This window comes from Planococcus citri, chromosome 3, assembly GCF_950023065.1.
Source record: "Planococcus citri chromosome 3, ihPlaCitr1.1, whole genome shotgun sequence".
NCBI lineage: Eukaryota > Metazoa > Arthropoda > Insecta > Hemiptera > Pseudococcidae > Planococcus > Planococcus citri.
In genome coordinates, this window is record NC_088679.1 from 14,405,304 (window position 1) to 14,424,520 (window position 19,217).

Sequence of the window (19,217 nt, forward strand, 5' to 3'; positions counted from 1 at the left end):
TTCTGGTTAATCAATTTAATAATAGAGAAAAGTTCAACAGACTGTATGCTGACTTGATTAAACGGACGTATGTTTTTGAAAAACTCCGAGACTTGAAGTTCTGAGATTTTCAATGGAATTGATTGATAAATATTTAAATGCACGTAACTTCAGTTAAATACACCCATTAGGGAACCTCTTGAGGTGTCGCACTCCGATTTGAACGGGACCGCGATTTTTGGAAAGAACATGGTCTAAAACTCCCAAAACCAAATTTTCAGCTGTCCAAGTTCATTTTTCGATTTTTGGCGAATTTTTGAAAATTCGAAATTGACTGTTTTTGACGATTTATGCTTTTTTTTTTAAAGTACGTACCTACTTGATCAGTAAAAATGGTCAAAATAAGTCCCAAAACTAATATTAATTACCCAAATCCAAATTTTACCATCTCCAGCCATTCTGGAGCCTCCAACCCGATTTTTCAATTTCTCCAGAATTTTGAATTTGTTCCAGAATAGTCCGGCATAATACAATAGGAGTAATTGCACCCCCCCCCCCCCCCCGCCGATACTCCGGGACAACATTTTTCTTAAAGGGGACATCCTAAGGAACATTTTAAAGCAAATTTGCCAGAAAAAAAGTTGGCCTTACTTACAAAATGGCGGCCATTTTGATTGACAGGTCAGCCAAAATCGCAGATTTCGCGTTTTAACATAGGACTTGCACGGACTTTTTTAAACTTTACAAAGGTAGATCGAAAGATCATGCAAAAATTTATCACCTGTCAAAATTTCAAGTGCTAAAGTGCGTTTTTCGATTTTTGGTGAATTTTTGAAAATCGAATTTAGGCCAAAAATGGGGGAAAAAATCAAAATTTTACCAAATTGACCAAGAAAGCGGAAATTTGGGATATACCCTATTTTCGACATGTCAAATCGATTGGAAACGGTTTCAACCCGTTTTGAGCAGTTCTGGAGCCTCCAGCAGATTTTTGAAACTCGAAATTCTCACAAAATTCCATCAAATTGCAGTTGTACAGCTAAAATTTATTCTAAAAACTAATTTCAATACGCTACGAAGTACTGCAGGTAAATTTCAAGTCGTTTTGGATCCTCCAGCGACTTTTTGAAAATTCTTGAAGCCTCCAGCAGATTTTTGAAACATTAAATTTTCACAAAATCGTCAAATGGAGATGGAAAGCTGAAATTTACTCTACACTCCAATTTTAACAACCTCTGAAAACGACTTCTGCTGGATTTCAAGTCATTTTAGAGCCTCCAACGACTTTTTTGAAAATTACTGGAGCCTCCAGTAGATTTTTGAGACTTGAAATTTCCCCAAAATATCATCAAACTAAGATGGAGAGTCGAAATTCATTCTGCAAACTAATTTCAATACGCTACGAAGTTGACTGCTGGTGAATTTCAAGTCGTTTTGGAGCCTCCAGCAATTTTTTGAAAGGTTGTATGACGTATTTTTGGAAAATTGAAATTTCCTAAAAGTAGCTGGAAGCTTCAAAACCATTTGAAACCACCATGTCATCTGCGAAGTAAATTTCAGCTGGCCAACTCCATTTGAATTAATGTTGGGGAAATTTCAAGTTTCAAAAATGTACTGGAGGCTCCAGTAATTTTCAAAAAAGTGGCTGGAGGCCCTAAAATGACTTGAACCCACATGAAGTCGTCTTCAGAGGGTGTTAAAATTGGAGTGTAGAGTAAATTTCAGATTTCCATCTTCATTTGATGAAATTTTGTGAAAATTTAAAATGTCAAAAATCTGCTGGAAGCTTCAGGAATTTTCAAAAAGTCGCTGGAAGATCCAAAACGACTTGAAATTCACCAGCAGTCAACTTCGTAGCGTATTGAAATTAGTTTTTAGAATAAATTTTAGCTTTACAACTCCAATTTGATAGAATTTTGTGGGAATTTCGAGTTTCAAAAATCTGCTGGAGGCTCCAGAACTGCTCAAAACGGGTTGAAACCGTTTCCAATCGATTTGGCATGTCGAAAATAGGGTATATCCCAAATTTCAGCTTTCTTGGTCAATTTGGTAAAATTTTGATTTTTTCCCTCATTTTTGGCCTAAATTCGATTTTCAAAAATTCACCAAAAATCGAAAAACGCATTTTAGCACTTGAAATTTTGGCAGGTGATAAATTTTTGCATGATCTTTCGATCTACCTTTGTAAAGTTTGAAAAAGTTCGTGCAAGTCCTATGTTTAAACGCAAAAATCTGCGATTTCGGCTGACCTGTCAATCAAAATGGCCGCCATTTTGTAAGTAAGGTCAACTTTTTTTTTGGCAAGTTTGCTTTAAAATGTTTCTTAGGATGTCCCCTTTAAGAAAAATACTGTCCCGGAGGATCGGCAGGGGGGGTGTGCAATTACTCCTATTGTCATATGCCGGACTAGAAGGCGTGAATATGAAGTAGGGGCAGCTAAAAATCGAGTTTTACATTACACTCGACCTGTTTAACGAGTTTATTCACATTCGAGCCGATTTTGAGAGTGACACCTCAAGAGTGGTTTTTTGAGGTGTCACTCTCGCTCCAAAACGTCTGGAAATGGTAGAATTTGCGCTCCGGTGGTTATTTCTTGAAGAAATACTGCGGTTAGCACAAATTTCAAAAATTTACTCACATACGGTTATCTTTAGTTTTTTTAATTTTGAATGCTGGTCAAAAAACCACTCTTGAGATGTGACTCCCAAAATCGGCTCAAATGTAGATAAAATCGTTGAACGGGTCGAGTATAATACACATCTCGATTTTTAGCTGTCCAACTTCATTATTCACGCCTTCTGGAACAAATTCTAAATTCTGGAGAAATTGAAAAATCGCGCTGTAGGCTCCAGAATTGCTGGAAATGGTAAAATTTGGATTTGGGTAATTAATATTAGTTTTGGGACTTATTTTGACCATTTTTACTAATCATGTAGGTACGTACTTTTAAAAAAAGCATAAATCGCCAAAAACAGTCAATTTTGAATTTTCAAAAATTCGTCAAAAATCGAAAAATCAACTTGAGCAGCTGAAAATTTGGTTTTGAGGGTTTTAGACTATGCTCTTTCCAGAAATCGCGGTCCCGTTCAAATCGAAGTGTGACACCTCAAGAGGTTCCCTTGTCAGATTGATTCCGCTTCGGCAGTCGCAATATTTATGTCGAAATAACTCGTTATACAACTTTGTTTTCGGTTTTACGTATCTATACCGGTTGAAAAAGTTGAAAACCCCCTTTCACTCGATGAAATGAACGTCATCACAAAGAAATCAGAATTCGAAAAAACTCAATTTTCAATTCCAAACATCAAAAAAGTTTAAATTTATTCAGTTGGCTCACTTTGACCTCTTTCTGACCTATTTCATGAAAAAGTTGATAAAAATTACACTAATAGCAAAAAAATATTAAATTTTGTTTATTTTTTCAATTCACTCAGAATTTTGATTTTTTTTATGAGTTCATTTCATCGTGTGGAAGGGGTTTTTCAACTTTTTCAACTGGTACGTAAAAATAGGGATCGAATGGGCCAACTTCACCAATCAAAACTCTTTTTCATGTTTTAAAACAAAAAATCGAACTTTTTCGCAAACTTTTAACCCTCCCAAAAAAAAAGTAAATAAAATGTAAGTTTTAAAAATTTATGAGGTCCGATGAACGGAATAGAAAAATATATAAACAATGATAAAAACGAAAAATCCGTTACCAATAACCATAAAATATGAAATTATCACAGGCTTAAATATCTAATTGTAAATTATGAGGCTAAAAATCCCAAAACTACGGTGAACAACCCAAAGGATGATAGAATATGTGATCTTGAAGAAACCCTCCAAAATTGGGATAATAGGAATGGCCAAAAATTTTAAACAGACAAAAAAAATTGAAAATCTTCAACATGCACATGATAGCTTCTCAGACTACTGATCACTCAAAGTGATTAAGACAATGTTTTCACAGATTATGTAAATGACTCTTACTACATCCAAACCTGAGACTTCCAACATTAAAAAATGCATAATTATATAAAAGACTCGAAACATAAGTATTCTAAAACCTAAAAATTACTTTAAATATTCGGGTAACCATAAACTCTCAATACTTTATCACAGGTACGCCTTTTGGAACTTTGCCACCAACATCGTACAGAACTTCTTGAACAATTCCATCTTTGGAAGCTTTAATGACAAGCTAAAGAGACAGAATGAAACCCAAGTAAGTAATTACAAATCGTCGAGCTACGTCTACAGTATACGATAATCTTTCAACCGTGAAAATATTACCTCCATTTTCATAGCAATCACAATCATGACGGCATCACCTGCTGATATTTTATCGCCAACTTTAACTAGAATCTTGTTAACAATACCGGGCATTGGTGATACAGCGTCATTAACGTTTACATTGGTGGTCTTTTCGGTCAATTTAGAGCGCCATATTTCAAAACTAAACGTTCCATTCTGAGAAAAATAGCAGAGATTATTGAAAATTCGGCTTGATTTCAGCATATTAGTAATATTTTCGCTTACTTGAGTGAAAATATGTATAAAATCGTCTTCGAAATGAATATTACATTTCGTTACCATATCAGCGAAATGGCTCACTAATGACGTTCTGTTATGGGGATTTTTTTCGAGTACTCCTTCGACGTGGTATATCTCATCAGAACCGTTGATTTGAATCGTATACGAGTTGGATTTATTGTACGTTATTTTCAAATTGTAATCTGGAAAATATATAAATTAATTGAACTTATCACGATCAAATGTACTGTGTACGTGACTTGTGTTCGTGTCATTTATCTATTCGTACCTTTGCCAGCGTTTCCGATCATTTTCAAGTCTCTAGTAAAAAGATGATTTACTCTGAATCCTCGTAAAGTCAAAAACGGATCGTATGGATCACCAGACTGCGCTGCTTTTTCGATGCTTAATTCATTTTCACGTAATATTAATCCTAAAGCAGCCTGGGAAAAAATAATTAAAACCAATAAAAATTTGTCAACATCGTTCGTGGTTCGTAGCTGAAATAATCAATCACTTACCTGGACTATTTCTTCGGGTTTGGGTTCTAGTCTTTGCAAAAGGTCCTCTTTATTTGAATCAATAAAACTAGTATCAATTTTTCCATCGAGTAAGTTACGATTGGAGCATAATTTCGATAAAAATTCCAGATTCGTATTCAAACCAACGATCTGTAAGTTGACATACAATCTTGGTGAAAAATCATTATTAGCTATACCAAAATAACTTCGTTTCATTTTCTGATCATAAAACGAGCACAGAAAAATCAAAATACTTTTAACATAAGGCAAACTTCAGAACTTACATGGCATTCTAATAGTTTCGAATGTAGCTTAGCAAACGCTTCACTACGTGTTTCTGCCCAAACGACTAATTTGGCAATCATCGGATCGTAGTGTACAGATACTTCGTCATTTTCACGAACCCCTGATCAAACATTACAAAATTAGAATTCGTAGATGTTGATTTTTAATCGAACAAAGAGTAATTTCAAGTCAAAAAGCTTACCAGTTTCTACTCGTACACCATCCGATTGTTCAGGCAAGTTGAGATAAGAAAGATGTCCAGCGCTGGGTAAAAATCCACTGTAGGTGTCTTCTGCATAAATTCTAGCTTCGACGGAATGTCCTTTCAGAGGTATTTGGTCTTGTTTTAAAGGCAACTCTTCACCACTAGCCACCTAAATAATAAATTAAAATGATATCACTTCTTGAAACGAGTCCATGGGCAAAAAAACACGCTGATCAATTCAGTAATCAACGATGAAAGCTTACTCTAATTTGCCATTCCACTAAATCGGTCCCGGTAATCATCTCAGTAATGGGATGTTCTACTTGAAGTCTGGTGTTCATCTCCATAAAATAAAAATTATTGGTCGGTTCGTCGTAGATGAACTCTACAGTCCCTGCTCCCACATAATTGACAGCTTTAGCTGCACGAACTGCAGCCGAACCGATTTGCTCTCTCAGTATGGAATCAATTCTAGGCTATAATGATACACATAAGTATTTTAGATTATAAAATATTAGTACTTCATCTTGATTGATACGTTCTCAGATGAATAAACTAACCGCCGGAGCTTCTTCGATAACTTTTTGATGTCGTCGTTGAATACTGCAGTCTCGTTCGTTTAAATGAACACAGTTACCGTACTGATCGGCGAACACTTGTACTTCTACGTGTCTCGGAGCCTGGATGTATTTCTCCAGTAGAACGTTTTCGTCTCCGAACGAACTCAACGATTCTCTTCGAGCAGATTCCAGCTGCGATATGAAATCGTCTTCTCGTAAACTAATTCTCATACCCTAAAAATCATAATCAAACAGCAAAATTACGATACACGAATATTCATTTGTTTAATTATAATAGTTCTGAGTTTGCAAAATGAACTAATTACTTTGCCACCGCCCCCTAAAATCGCTTTGATCATGACGGGGAATCCAATCTTACCAGCTTCTAATCGTAGAACCGAGTTATCTTGGTCTTCGGCGTGATAACCGGGAATTACAGGTACTCCAGCTTCGGACATGATTCTTTTCGAAGTACTGTATCGAATCAAAACGAATAATCAATACGATCGCAATAAATTAAAAATCTGTAGTTTCGAAGCATTACCTTTTAATTCCCATATCTCTGATAGCACTGGCAGGAGGGCCAATGAACACTAAACCGTTTCGTTCACAGAATTCGGCAAAAGTTGCATTTTCTGATAAAAATCCGTAACCTGGATGGACGGCATCGCAGTTGGTATTTTTAGCTAGACTGATCAATTTGTTCTGATTGAGGTAACTTTGACTGGACGGAGCTGGACCGATGCAGTAAGCTTCGTCAGACTGTGACATTAAAATTGAAACGTTTATTAATACACAAAAGCTATGTATTCCATTTATAATCAACAAGTGACTGAGGAGAAATTACATCATGAACAGCAGAGTGAACTAAGATAATTACCTCTAATACATTACGAGCATTACGATCCACTTCGCTATAAACTGATACAGTTTTGATGCCCAATTTTCTGGCTGAACGTATGATACGACAAGCGATTTCGCCACGATTGGCTATCAATATTTTGGATATATTTTTTTTCATTTCTTCGTATATTTAGAAACCTTTGAAAACAAAACATACTGAAATGAGCTGTTTACCTTCAACACCAGCTAACAAATTTGGTAAAAACTTGTACAACGAATGAATTCAACAAAATTTACCTACTGAAAAGAGTGCTTCGGTGCTTCCTTAGATCGTCACATTCGCGTTAAATCAGGGATATGCCTTTACCGGTTAAATTGATTCAAGTACAGCTGATACTAACTGATAACTCAATATATATTTAGTACTCGTTTGTATGCATAATTCGACGGTACAATGGTGAGAAAAAACGTCCAACTTTAGTGGTTTGCTAATTGACTGTATGATTAGGTACTGATTAAAAATATCAACCACCTGTTCGTTGTAGAAACAGTTTCATAATTACCTCTGCTCGATGAGTTTCACTCTCAGCTCCTCTGATCTTTCGTTGGACAGATTCGTGTACCTTTCTGAATAATATAAAAAGGTTCAATGATGAGTAAATCCTCAGAAAAGTATCATTATACCGACCATACGAAAGTCTATAAATAATCTAAACTGAAAATTAGAATTGATAAAAAAACAAACACAATCGAAAAGTTTCCTCGAATAAGGGCCTAAGATGAAACATTTCTTTCTGTATTTAACTTTTCGATGTACGTATCACTCACATGAAGTTCCTTCTGAAAATCTTTCGGTTTAAATTAATGAAATTATCGATACACTGTAATGTTATTCATCAGTCCAATACCTACGTATCTGTAGTTGGTATTGATCAGTCGAATTCATTCTGTGTATAAACGAATTTCTCCGGTGACCAGTGTTCGAAGTAACCTCCTCAAAATCCACTAATTACTAGTTTTATTTATTTGAACGCAGACTCCAAAATATGTTACATTTTAGATGCTTCAATTTTTTTATCCCAGAGGTTCAATTAGGTATTCGGAAAGCCCTTATTCGAGGGATTCTTTCGTTCCTTCATTCCTTATCACTCAGCTTTGTGCTGTACTAATCGTAAGCAACGGAGCACGGTAGTAAAACAAACAACTATCTTACTATAATTAAAACACTCAGATAAGATTACGATATGGTACAAAAGAAACAATATTTTTATTAAAAAGTTGCAATAATGTATTCAACACAAATAATAGGTACAGAACACAGATAATGAAAATAAATCACAGCTTTCGCATCCATCAACCTGTTGAATGTTTATCATACATTCGTATTCTACTACTACTCTTTCTAATTATTTTATTCAAATGCGAAGAACCGATTTGAGCCATATAGGGTATGTTCCCTTTAACATTACCATTTCGAACGTTGTATACAGAACTGGGTAACTGAATAGTAGATGCCATAAATATGACGTTCACTTGCACCAATTCTGCTTCACTCACTGGGGTAACGATACATATTTCTTCATCTTTGAAACTAACTCCTCTGACGATTCCTGTAAGTTCAAATACGATTAATGACCGATTTTATTTATACCAAAGTGGCAGGGACGACGCGAAAAGGGAGCTAGGGGTGACAGCCTTCCCTCCTCCGGTGTTCCGCGAAAGTTGGGAAAATACAAAAATTCCAACAATATTTTATTTTAGATTCAGATTTTTTTAAAATTGAAATTTTTTGGAATTGGAATCTCCAAGTTTATTCATCTGGGCAATCACCAGATATAAAGGAAAAATTTTAATTTCTCTATTGAAATTGTAATAATAAAACAAAGCTTGAAAAATGATGATCGTCGAGTGAGCCACCCACAAAACCAAATGTCATAAAAAAGGAGAAGAAATAATCAAGGAACATCGCAAAATTGAAGTACATAAAATATCTCAAATAAAAATTGATTAAAGTGTTTCTGAATCTATGATTTTCCCAACTTTTTATATTGCAATATGTAGTTGGAAATCTGGAAGAATGTCTGAAATTGTATCCAGATTCCAGTTTTATCGGCGAAATCGTCAATTTTCCGACAAAATCACCGAGCTGTTCTCAAAATTCTTCGTTTTTTCAAAAGCTCTTGCCTTCATTTTGCTCTACTCGGGCTAAATTGTTGTAACTGTTCACATCAAAACTATACTGCTGTTTTGCTTCTTGAAATTGCAAATTTTGAACAGCTTTGCCAATTTAGTTTTCTTTTTCACGCTTACAATTTCAAAAAAAAAAAACTATTGATGAAATTTTTTAAAAATTCAGATCAAGAAAACCGAATTTTTACATTAAATTTGATGTTGTTCGGGCCAATTTGATCCTCTTCTACTGACAAGGGAACTTCTTGAGGTGTCACACTCAGATTTGAACGGGACCGCGATTTTTGGAAAGAGCATAGTCTAAAACCCTCAAAACCAAATTTTCAGCTGCCCAAGTTCATTTTTCGATTTTTGGCGAATTTTTGAAAATTCGAAATTGACTGTTTCTGGCGATTTATGCGTTTTTTAAAAAAAAGTACGTACTTGATCAATAAAGATGGTCAAAATAAGTCCCAAAACTAATATTAATTACCCAAATCCAAATTTCACCATTTCCAGCCATTCTGGAGCCTCCAGCGCGATATTTTCAATTTCTCCAGAATTTTGAATTTTCTCCAGAAGGCGTGAATATGAAGTTGAGTAGATAAAAATCGAATTATATATTACACTCGACCTGTTTAACGAGTTTAATGAGCTGATTATGAGAGTGACACCTCAAAAGTGGCTTTTTGCCAGCTTTTTTCAAAATTAAAAAAAAATCCAAAAAAACAAAAGTTTCCGGTTTGTGTGGAAATTTTTGAAATTGACGCGAATCACTGTATTTTGTCCAAAACTAACCCCCCGAATGCAAATTTCTGAATTTCCAGCCATTCTGAAGCCTCCAGCGCGATTTTTCAATTTCTCCAGAAGGCGTGACTAGAGTGACACCTCAAGAGTGGTTTTATAAGGTGTCACTCTCGCTCCAAAACGGCTGGAAATGGTAGAATTTGCGCTCCGAGGGTTAGTTCTTCAAGAAATACAGCAATTCGCGCGAATTTCGAAAATTTCTGTACAAAACGGGAAACTTTTGATTTTTTGGATTTTTTAATTTTGAAAAAAGTTGGTCAAGAACCCACTTTTGAGGCGTCACTCTCAAAATCGGCTCAAATAAGGATAAACTCGTTAAACAGGTCGAGTGTAATATACAACTCGATTTTTAGCTGCCCATTTTCATATTCACGCTTTCTGAAGAAAATTCGAAGGCTCCAGAATCGCTGGAAATTGTTAAATTTGGATTTGTGGGATCTTTGGGGTTAGTTTCGGACAAAATATAGCGATTCGCGTGAATTTCAAAAATTTCCACACAAACGAGAAATTTTTGATTTCTTGGATATTTTAATTTTGAAAAAAGCTGGTCAAAAAACCACTTTTGAGGTGTCACTCTCAAAATCGGCTCAAATGTGGATAAACTCGTTAAACAGGTCGAGTTTAATATACAACTCGATTTTTAGCTGCCCAACTTCATATTCACGCCTTCTGGAGAAAATGAAAAATCGCGCTGGAGGCTCCAGAATGGCTGGAAATTGTGAAATTTGAATTTGGGTAATTAATATTAGATTTGGGACCCATTTTCACCATTTTAATTGATCAAGTACGTACTTTTTAAAAAAACGCATAAATTGCCAAAAACAGTCAATTTCGAATTTTCAAAAATTCGCCAAAAATCGAAAAATGAACTTAATTTTCAGTCATATCAAGTTGAAAATTTTAGGAGCCCCCCCCCCCAATAGAAAAACCACTTCGCTACGTCCCTGCCAAGTGGATTGGAGATACCACCTCATACTCACCGAACCCTTTGAATTCAACGAGCTTTGGTTCTTCTTCGTAACATAAACCAATCAAAGTTGCATTCAAGGCGATCATTTTAGCTATCATATTCAATTCGACGGCCTCGTCATTGGCGGTAATCATGAGACGAATATCATTCAGAGGAAATCTACAGATATCATACAATAAAAACGTAGAATATTTGACGATATAGAAGGAATACATTATATGTATTTCAATAAATTCATTTTACTTGTAAGGCGAGCAATCGGTGAAAATGGGTTTTTCTGGATTCAACATTTCGTAAAAATATGATAAAACAACCAATTCACGTTTCTTGGCCGGACTAATACCTCTAAAAAAAATATTATTTATAAGAAAAATAATTTCAACTCGAACGAATCTTACTACACATGGCAGTGCACTTACGATGTCGAAGGATCGAACGTTCCATACGCATTCGTCGATACAGAAGGAATCACGTGCAATTTGTAATTTAACGATTGTTGAACAACTCGATCATTATTTGAGATGAATTCTTTCGTTAAATTACTGGAGAAATTATCTTCTCTTTTTTTACTGTTTATTTGTATCACATCTGTTGGCTGAATTTCAGTGACTATTTGTTTCAACAGAGCAGTTCCCAAACCTGTAGAAGTGTTTCAATTAGTACTAAATTCTACATTTACCGTCGAGTAATCGTTTATTACTTTTAGTAAATCCCATCGTATTTATGAACCATGGTATATCACGATAGGCTGCGACAGATGAACACAGTTGGATTATTTTTTTCACGTACTGCATGTACTGCTGCGAACAATCAGATACGGAAATGGCTCCCAAATAGAAACTCCTGAAATAAATTAATCACGTTTTAGAGATAATCTTTCGATCAAATCTGATACATGAAATATTACACAATTGAAATAATTACTTGACTGGGGTAACGAGATGGCTAAAATTAGGTCCTAAGACAGGTTTCGTAACTAGTACAGCGCTCAAACATCCCATAACAGTGAATTCAGCTTGACCAGGATCGAAATCCAAAACCAACACTTTCGAATTACTAGCGAGACTTTTATTTATCAAATACTTCAGAAGAGTTGACTTTCCAGCATTTTTTCCACCAGTAATGATCACTAAACGAAATAAAATAAAAGTATATAAAAACGAGTTTTTTCAGAGAAAAAAAAATGTACTGTATACAATTCGAAGAGTACTTCGATACCTTTTTTTCCAGCTTTGATTAACGTCGATCCAAAGTGAAGCCATTCTTGATGCGTTCTAATGGAATTATACTTAGGAAAGGCGTGACTACTATCGAACGAAATTACACTTTTTTCCAAAATTCTTTTCGAGTACAAAGGAGACTCTATGTAGCTTTCTAAATACTTTCCAAACAGCGTCGAACTTTCATCAGTTGTTATCAATAGTAAGTAAGTGGCAGATTCGAAAAATTGTGATACATTATCGATTATAGCATCGTTAAAATTGAACGATTTCAAGTAAGCTCGATTCAACGTCGTCTTGTTTTTGCTTTTATTCGAAACTGGTGAAATCTTGAGCGAGAATTCCTTCGTCGAGTGTATCTTCACAGCATCCGAAGCTGCAGTCAGTTTCCATCCTAGGATTTCAAAGATACCAGTTATTACTTTAATTGTAAATATTCCAGAAGTACCTATTTCAGTTTGAAGATCGGTACTGATCAAGGATGCGTTTTCAGTCACCGGTACAACTTTGAAGTTTGGGCTGACGAGTTCACCGACGGCGAATACTTCCATATTACTATATTCGAAACAGATCACTGATTAAATCGCGAACAGCGAGGTAAATTTTCATTATTTCTAATGATAGAAAAATTAATTACCGACGAATTTCGTATTTCGAAATCGAATTCGAAGTCGTAGAAACGCACGTGTTTTGACAAAAAATAAAATAAAAAAATATTTTTTGTTATCATTTTACTGCGGAGGCTCACTCCAGTGCTCGAAGAAATGGGAAAAAAATAAAAATGACGAATTTTCTGTTTTGAGTAATGCATTGAAATATCACGACGGCTTTTGCAGTGTGACCAACTTATTTCTGTAAAACTCTTTGTTGAAAATTATTATTTTTTTTTAATTTTCGTTTTTCGAATTTTTTTAGCAAATAAATGAACTGAAACATTGGAAATATGAAAAAACGACAATGCTGAAGTTGATTCTCAATAAATAAAATAACTTTTGCTTCAGTAATCTCCAGTTAGCAGTTGCCCGAAAAATCCCACTGGCAGAGTAATGAAGAATTCAACGTGGATGCGTCGCGTGGATGGCAACATTTCAAAAACAAAAGCAAAAATAAATTTCGTTGATAAAAAAAATAATCAGGAAAAAAGAAAAAAGAAAAGCGAAAACGAAATTTTCTAGTTTTCAGCTAAAATTTGAAAATATTCTGATACCTTCATTTCGGTTTTACATGTAAATGTGAATTCCTAACAGGTTGGATGAAAATATTCCTCCATCTTGACATTTCACTCGAATGGTAAGTTCACATCTGATCACTCAACTAATGCAACAGTACTCGTTAATTCTTCATAATAATACGTACCTACGAACGTTTTTCACCATTACAAACATTCCTTAATTTCAGATTCAACTGGATCCAATTTCCGTACACAATGCCGGTTGACATAATTCAACTAAGCGACGGATGGCTCGAGTTAGAAAGCGATCCGGGTCTATTCACCCTACTTTTGGAAGACTTCGGAGTAAAGGGTGTTCAAGTTGAAGAGATTTACGACTTACAAAAACCAATCGAAAACCCAGTTTACGGTTTCATATTTCTGTTCCGGTGGACCGAAGATAGACGATCTCGTCGTAAAATTATCGACAAAGGAAACACCTTTGTTAAGGACGAAGATGTGGTTAATAACTTATTTTTCGCCGAACAAAAAGTTCCTAATAGTTGCGCTACGCACGCTTTGCTCTCAGTATTACTGAATTGTCCAAAAATTCAATTGGGTGAGACGTTGAATCGCTTAAAAACTCATACCGTTGGTATGAATCCGGAAAACAAAGGTTGGGCTATCGGTAACACTCCAGAGCTAGCCAAAGCTCATAATTTGCACGCTACACCGCAAGCACGACACAAAATGGATAAATCTACCGGTATCAGTACTGGAAAGTGAGTCGATATTTGTTTTTTTTTTCGATATTCGTACGTTTTAGGGTCGTAATAACGTTGATTTTTTTCACTTCGCAGATTCGTCGGCGATGCGTACCACTTCGTTAGTTATGTTCCTATAAACGGTCAATTATTCGAACTGGATGGTTTAAAGCCATACCCAATCGATCACGGTCCTTGGAAAGAATACGAAGACTGGACGGATAAATTCAAACGAGTAATCAAAGATAGACTCGGCGTGACCGCCGACGAAGCAAATAACGACATACGTTACAATCTCATGGCCGTCGTACCCGATAGACGATTAGCTTTAACGCATAAAATCAACATGCTACGTACCAATCGGCAAATCGTACTCGAGGCTCATCAGCAACTCCAACAACTCAACACCACATGCGCCTTATCGCCTACTACCTCAAAACAAGATTCGCAAATTTCTCCCGGTGGTTCGAAACGGCCTCTTTTATCGCCTCAAAAAGCGAAATCCGAATCAGAAACTCATACCGCTAATAAACTTCTGAAAACATCCGGTAAACTAGGTAAACCTGCTGTTAAACCGGAACTTGTTTGCGATAAGTCTAAAGATTCCTCATCGGAGGGCGATCAGTCTTCTAAAATCTCGGTAGTCGTGACCGGACCGGATAACGCCGATAAGAAGGTTGAATTTCCCGAAAAGAAGCCGGATTACTCGACTCCGCTGACAATCCAAACCTCGCCTGCTCCCAGCTCTTCCAGTACCGATACCTCTTCGGAAGTCGGTTCGGCTTTCAATTCACCAGGTCAAAATAGTCCTTGTACGAAGGATTTCAATAAGTTTGTCGTCATCAGAGTGGCCATGGGCGATGTTGGTGAAAGTGGCTCGAAATCCAAGGAGTCAGCTGTGAGGAAAGTTTGTCTCGAAGCCGGAGCTCTTCCGGCCGGATGGGAAAAACCGTCTAGTCTTCGTGTACCGGGTGGAATGCGTATGAGTCCTCTGGCAGCCGAAAAAAAGCCCGAAGAGCAATCGATGACCGGAGAGAAAACGGTTGAACCGGCTCATCATACTTTTGCTCCCAAAGATTTACTCGCTTTGGTGAAAAATCTGGAGGCTGAAATTAGCGTATGCGAAGGTATGTTTTTGATTTTTTTTTTCAGTTGTACTTGTTTTATTATTATTCTTTCTCAAGTATTAATTTTTTAGAGAACTAATTTCTTTGATTTTTCTCCTGTCCACAGCTCAATTACGCGACGAACACGAGAAACGTAAACAATATAAAATCGACGACAGTCGTCGAATTCACAACTACGACCAATTCATTCGTACGTTCCTTTCGATGTTAGCGCAGACTGGTAAATTAGCTGATCATTTGGTCCAGCAACACTTGACGTCGGTACAGCGCAAGCAACTGAATCCAGTCGGTAGTTCGATTCTTGCTCCTTTGAGTAAAAAACAAATCACCACGACCAAAAAGAAACGAGGCAGGACAAAAGGGCATACAAAAAAATGACCTTTTAGCGGTATATTTAGGCTGTAGGAATACTCCGCGACGTATTTCGTGAATCCAAAGTGAAAACTATGTACTGATTGCCGGTGTTTCGTGATGGAAAGGAAAATTACGCTTGAAATTAATTGTTATTTCGATGCCTTAGTTGTACGAATAAAAATGCAAACCTGAGGCGTACCAGGTGTTTAGATTTGACTATAAATCAATCGATATGTGTGACGATTTAGATTTTTAATTTTCTCAAATTGTGATCCAAGGTGTGTATGAAGCACCCTAAAATTTGTTTTTTATTTTATAATTTGTTTTATATTATGATAGTATTGTAGAAAACTATTTTTAATGATGTACCTATTTTTTTTTTTGTAATGCAGTTTTTTCGCACTTCATTCGTTTTTCTCTTATGTAGTTACGAGTATAAAATAAATAATTAGTCTTGTTTGTATTATATATTTTTCTTGCTTATTGCCTACAGTATTTTACCTGTGGTATAATTTGTGGGTAATCAGTCGTTTCGGGATGTTTTAAAACGTTATTTCTCAAACTTCGGGTTTATGAAATGAAACTCAATATAGTCCGGCATATGAAATAGGAGTAATTGCACCCGCCCCCGGGCCGATCCTCCGGGGCAACTTTTTTCTTAAAGGGAACATCCTAAGGAACATTTTAAAGCAAACTTGCCAAAAAAAAAGTTGGCTTTACTTACAAAATGGCGGCCATTTTGATTGACAGGTCAGACGAAATCGCAGATTTTGCGTTTTAACATAGGACTTGCACAAACTTTTTCAAACTTTACAAAGGTAGATCGAAAGATCATGCAATTTATCACCTGTCAAAATTTCAAGGGCTAAAGTGGGTTTTTCGATTTTTGGTGAATTTTTGAAAATCGAAATTAGGCCAAAAATGGGGGAAAAAATTAAAATTTTACCAAATTGACCAAGAAAGCTGAAATTTGGGATATGCCCTATTTTCGACATGCCAAATCAATTGGAACCGGTTTCGACCCGTTTTGAGCAGTTCTGTAGCCTCCAGCAGATTTTTCAATCTCGAAATTCCCACAAAATTCCATCAAATTGGAGTTGTAAAGCTAAAATTTATTCTAAAAACTGATTTCAATACGCTACGAAGTACTGCAGGTAAATTTCAAGTCGTTTTGGATCTTCCAGCAACTTTTTGAAAATTCCTGAAGCCTCCAGCAGATTTTTGAAACTTTAAATATTCACAAAATTTCATCTAATGGAGATGGAAAGATAGGAAATTTACTCTACACTCCAATTTTAACACCCTCTGAAGACGACTTCAGGTGGATTCAAGTAATTTTGGGGCCTCCAGCGACTTTTTGTGAAAATTACTGGAGCCTCCAGCAGATTTTTGAAAGTTTAAATTTTCACAAAATTTCATCAAATGGAGATGGAAAGCTGAAATTTACTCTACACTCCAATTTTAACACCCTTGAAGACGACTTCAGGTGGGTTCAAGTAATTTTAGGGCCTCCAGTGACTTTTTGTGAAAATTACTGGAGCCTCCAGCAGATTTTTGAACGTTTAAATTTTCACAAAATTTCATCAAATGGAGATGGAAAGCTGAAATTTATTCTACACTCCAATTTTTAACACCCTTGAAGACGACTTCAGGTGGGTTCAAGTAATTTTAGGGCCTCCAGCGGCCTTTTCGTGAAAATTGCTGGAGCCTTCAGCAGATTTTTGAAAATTTAAATTTTCACAAAATTTCATCAAATGGAGATGGAAAGCAGAAATTTACTCTACACTCCAATTTTAACACCCTTGAAGACGACTTCAGGTGGGTTCAAGTAATTTTAGGGCCTCCAGTGACTTTTTTGAAAATTACTGGCGCCTCCGATAGATTTTTGAAACTTGAAATTTCCCCAACATTAATTTATCAAATAGAGTTGGCAAGTTGAAATTTACTTCGCAGACTACATGATGGTTTCAAATAATTTTGAAGCTTCCAGCTACTTTTGGGAAATTTCAATTTTACAAAAAAACGTCATACAACCTTTCAAAAAGTTGCTGGAGGCTCCAAAACGACTTGAAATTCACCAGCAGTCAACTTCGTATCGTATTGAAATTAGTTTGCAGAATGAATTTCGACTCTCCATCTTAGTTTGATGAAATTTTGGGGAAATTTCAAGTTTCAAAAATCTATCGGAGGCGCCAGTAATTATCAAAAAAGTCACTGGAGGCCCTAAAATTACTTGAACCCACCTGAAGTCGTCTTCAAGGGTGTTAAAATTGGAGTGTAGAGTAAATTTCAGCTTTCCATCTCCATTTGATGAAATTTTGTGAAAATTTAAACTTTCAAAAATCTGCTGGAGGCTCCAGTAATTTTCACAAAAAGTCACTGGAGGCCCTAAAATTACTTGAACCCACCTGAAGTCGTCTTCAAGGGTGTTAAAATTACAGTGTAGAATAAATTTCTGCTTTCTATCTACATTTGATGAAATTTTAGGGAAATTTCAAGTTTCAAAAATCTGCAGGAGGCTCCAGTAATTTTCAAAAAAAGTCGCTGTAGGCGCTAAAATTACTTGAACCCACCTGAAGTCGTCTTCATAGGGTGTTAAAATTGGAGTGTAGAGTAAATTTCCTAGCTTTCCATCTCCATTTGATGAAATTTTGTGAAAATTTAAAGTTTCAAAAATCTGCTGGAGGCTTCAGGAATTTTCAAAAAGTTGCTGGAAGATCCGAAACGACTTGAAATTTACCTGCAGTAGTTCGTAGCGTATTGAAATCAGTTTTTAGAATAAATTTTAGCTTTACAACCCCAATTTGATGGAATTTTGTGGGAATTTCGAGTTTCAAAAATCTGCTGGAGGCTACAGAACTGCTCAAAACGGGTCAAAACCGGTTCCAATTGATTTGGCATGTCGAAAATAGGGCATATCCCAAATTTCAGCTTTCTTGGTCAATTTGGTAAAATTTTAATTTTTTCCCCCATTTTTGGCCTAATTTCGATTTTCAAAAATTCACCAAAAATCGAAAAACCCACTTTACCTAGCCCTTGAAATTTTGACAGGTGATAAATTGCATGATCTTTCGATCTACCTTTGTAAAGTTTGAAAAAGTTTGTGCAAGTCCTATGTTAAAACGCAAAATCTGCGATTTCGTCTGAACTGTCAATCAAAATGGCCGCCATTTTGTAAGTAAGGCCAACTTTTTTTTTGGCAAGTTTGCTTTCAAATGTTCCTTAGGATGTCCCATGTAAGAAAAAAGTTGTCCCGGAGGATCTGCCGGGGGGGGGGTGCAATTACTCCTATTGTCATATGCCGGACTAACAACTTGACCTAACTTTGCTGCCTTATTTTTATGAGCATTGAAAAATAAAATCATACGTGGATGATGTTCAATCGTAAATTTTCAAAAGCTTTTGCCCTCGTGAATTATTATAGGTTTCATGGAAAAATATTTTTTCAAACTATTAAAAATGCCAAGGGTACCTCAAAAGAAAACTTTACTCAGAAAAAATGCTAACAAAATCAACCTCCTGTATCAAAGATGATAGATGATGTTTGATTTTCTGCAATTATTATAAATTCTAAAATATTGCTTGTCTACTCCAAAAATGAAATTTTTGAAAATTATTTTTTAAAAAAACGAATGCCCCAAACTGGCAAAATAACCTCAAAAATAATGTCTCGTTTTATTACTTGAATTAAAAGATTTCAAAAGCTTTTTGTCTTCGCTTTGCTCGGGCTAATTGATTTTTCAAA

General features: G+C 35.8%; 3 protein-coding genes across 8 annotated transcripts; 1 reads left to right on the forward strand and 2 right to left on the reverse strand.

Annotated features, from left to right (window-relative positions):
- Nucleotides 1-3,601: 3,601 nt before the first annotated feature.
- Mccc1 (Methylcrotonoyl-CoA carboxylase 1) lies at nucleotides 3,602-7,826 on the reverse strand. Of its 6 annotated transcripts, none has more exons than XM_065359160.1 (14): nucleotides 7,475-7,823; nucleotides 7,209-7,399; nucleotides 6,949-7,109; nucleotides 6,613-6,830; nucleotides 6,395-6,542; nucleotides 6,069-6,302; nucleotides 5,772-5,984; nucleotides 5,506-5,677; nucleotides 5,303-5,424; nucleotides 5,019-5,168; nucleotides 4,787-4,940; nucleotides 4,504-4,700; nucleotides 4,258-4,434; nucleotides 3,602-4,165 (listed from the first exon to the last, which is right to left on the reverse strand). In XM_065359160.1, exons 3-14 carry the CDS (start codon nucleotides 7,087-7,089, stop codon nucleotides 4,070-4,072), a joined length of 2,022 nt encoding a protein of 673 aa, XP_065215232.1. In that variant the 5' UTR covers nucleotides 7,090-7,109; nucleotides 7,209-7,399; nucleotides 7,475-7,823; the 3' UTR covers nucleotides 3,602-4,069. The 6 variants fall into 6 exon arrangements, with proteins under 6 accessions (XP_065215232.1, XP_065215231.1, XP_065215229.1 ...); XM_065359159.1 differs by having other exon boundaries at nucleotides 7,209-7,407; XM_065359157.1 differs by having other exon boundaries at nucleotides 6,949-7,127; nucleotides 7,213-7,826.
- Nucleotides 7,827-8,159: 333 nt separating this feature from the next.
- On the reverse strand, nucleotides 8,160-12,782 carry LOC135841936 (polynucleotide 5'-hydroxyl-kinase NOL9). The gene is made up of 7 exons (XM_065359162.1): nucleotides 12,076-12,782; nucleotides 11,782-11,986; nucleotides 11,558-11,700; nucleotides 11,277-11,496; nucleotides 11,101-11,202; nucleotides 10,868-11,016; nucleotides 8,160-8,521 (listed from the first exon to the last, which is right to left on the reverse strand). The coding sequence occupies exons 1-7, from the start codon at nucleotides 12,626-12,628 to the stop codon at nucleotides 8,265-8,267; spliced, it is 1,629 nt and encodes a 542-aa protein (XP_065215234.1). The 5' UTR covers nucleotides 12,629-12,782; the 3' UTR covers nucleotides 8,160-8,264.
- Nucleotides 12,783-13,135: 353 nt separating this feature from the next.
- On the forward strand, nucleotides 13,136-15,938 carry calypso (ubiquitin carboxyl-terminal hydrolase calypso). Its single transcript, XM_065359161.1, has 4 exons — nucleotides 13,136-13,367; nucleotides 13,476-14,009; nucleotides 14,088-15,118; nucleotides 15,225-15,938. The coding sequence occupies exons 2-4, from the start codon at nucleotides 13,504-13,506 to the stop codon at nucleotides 15,494-15,496; spliced, it is 1,809 nt and encodes a 602-aa protein (XP_065215233.1). The 5' UTR covers nucleotides 13,136-13,367; nucleotides 13,476-13,503; the 3' UTR covers nucleotides 15,497-15,938.
- The last annotated feature ends 3,279 nt before the right edge of the window (nucleotides 15,939-19,217 follow it).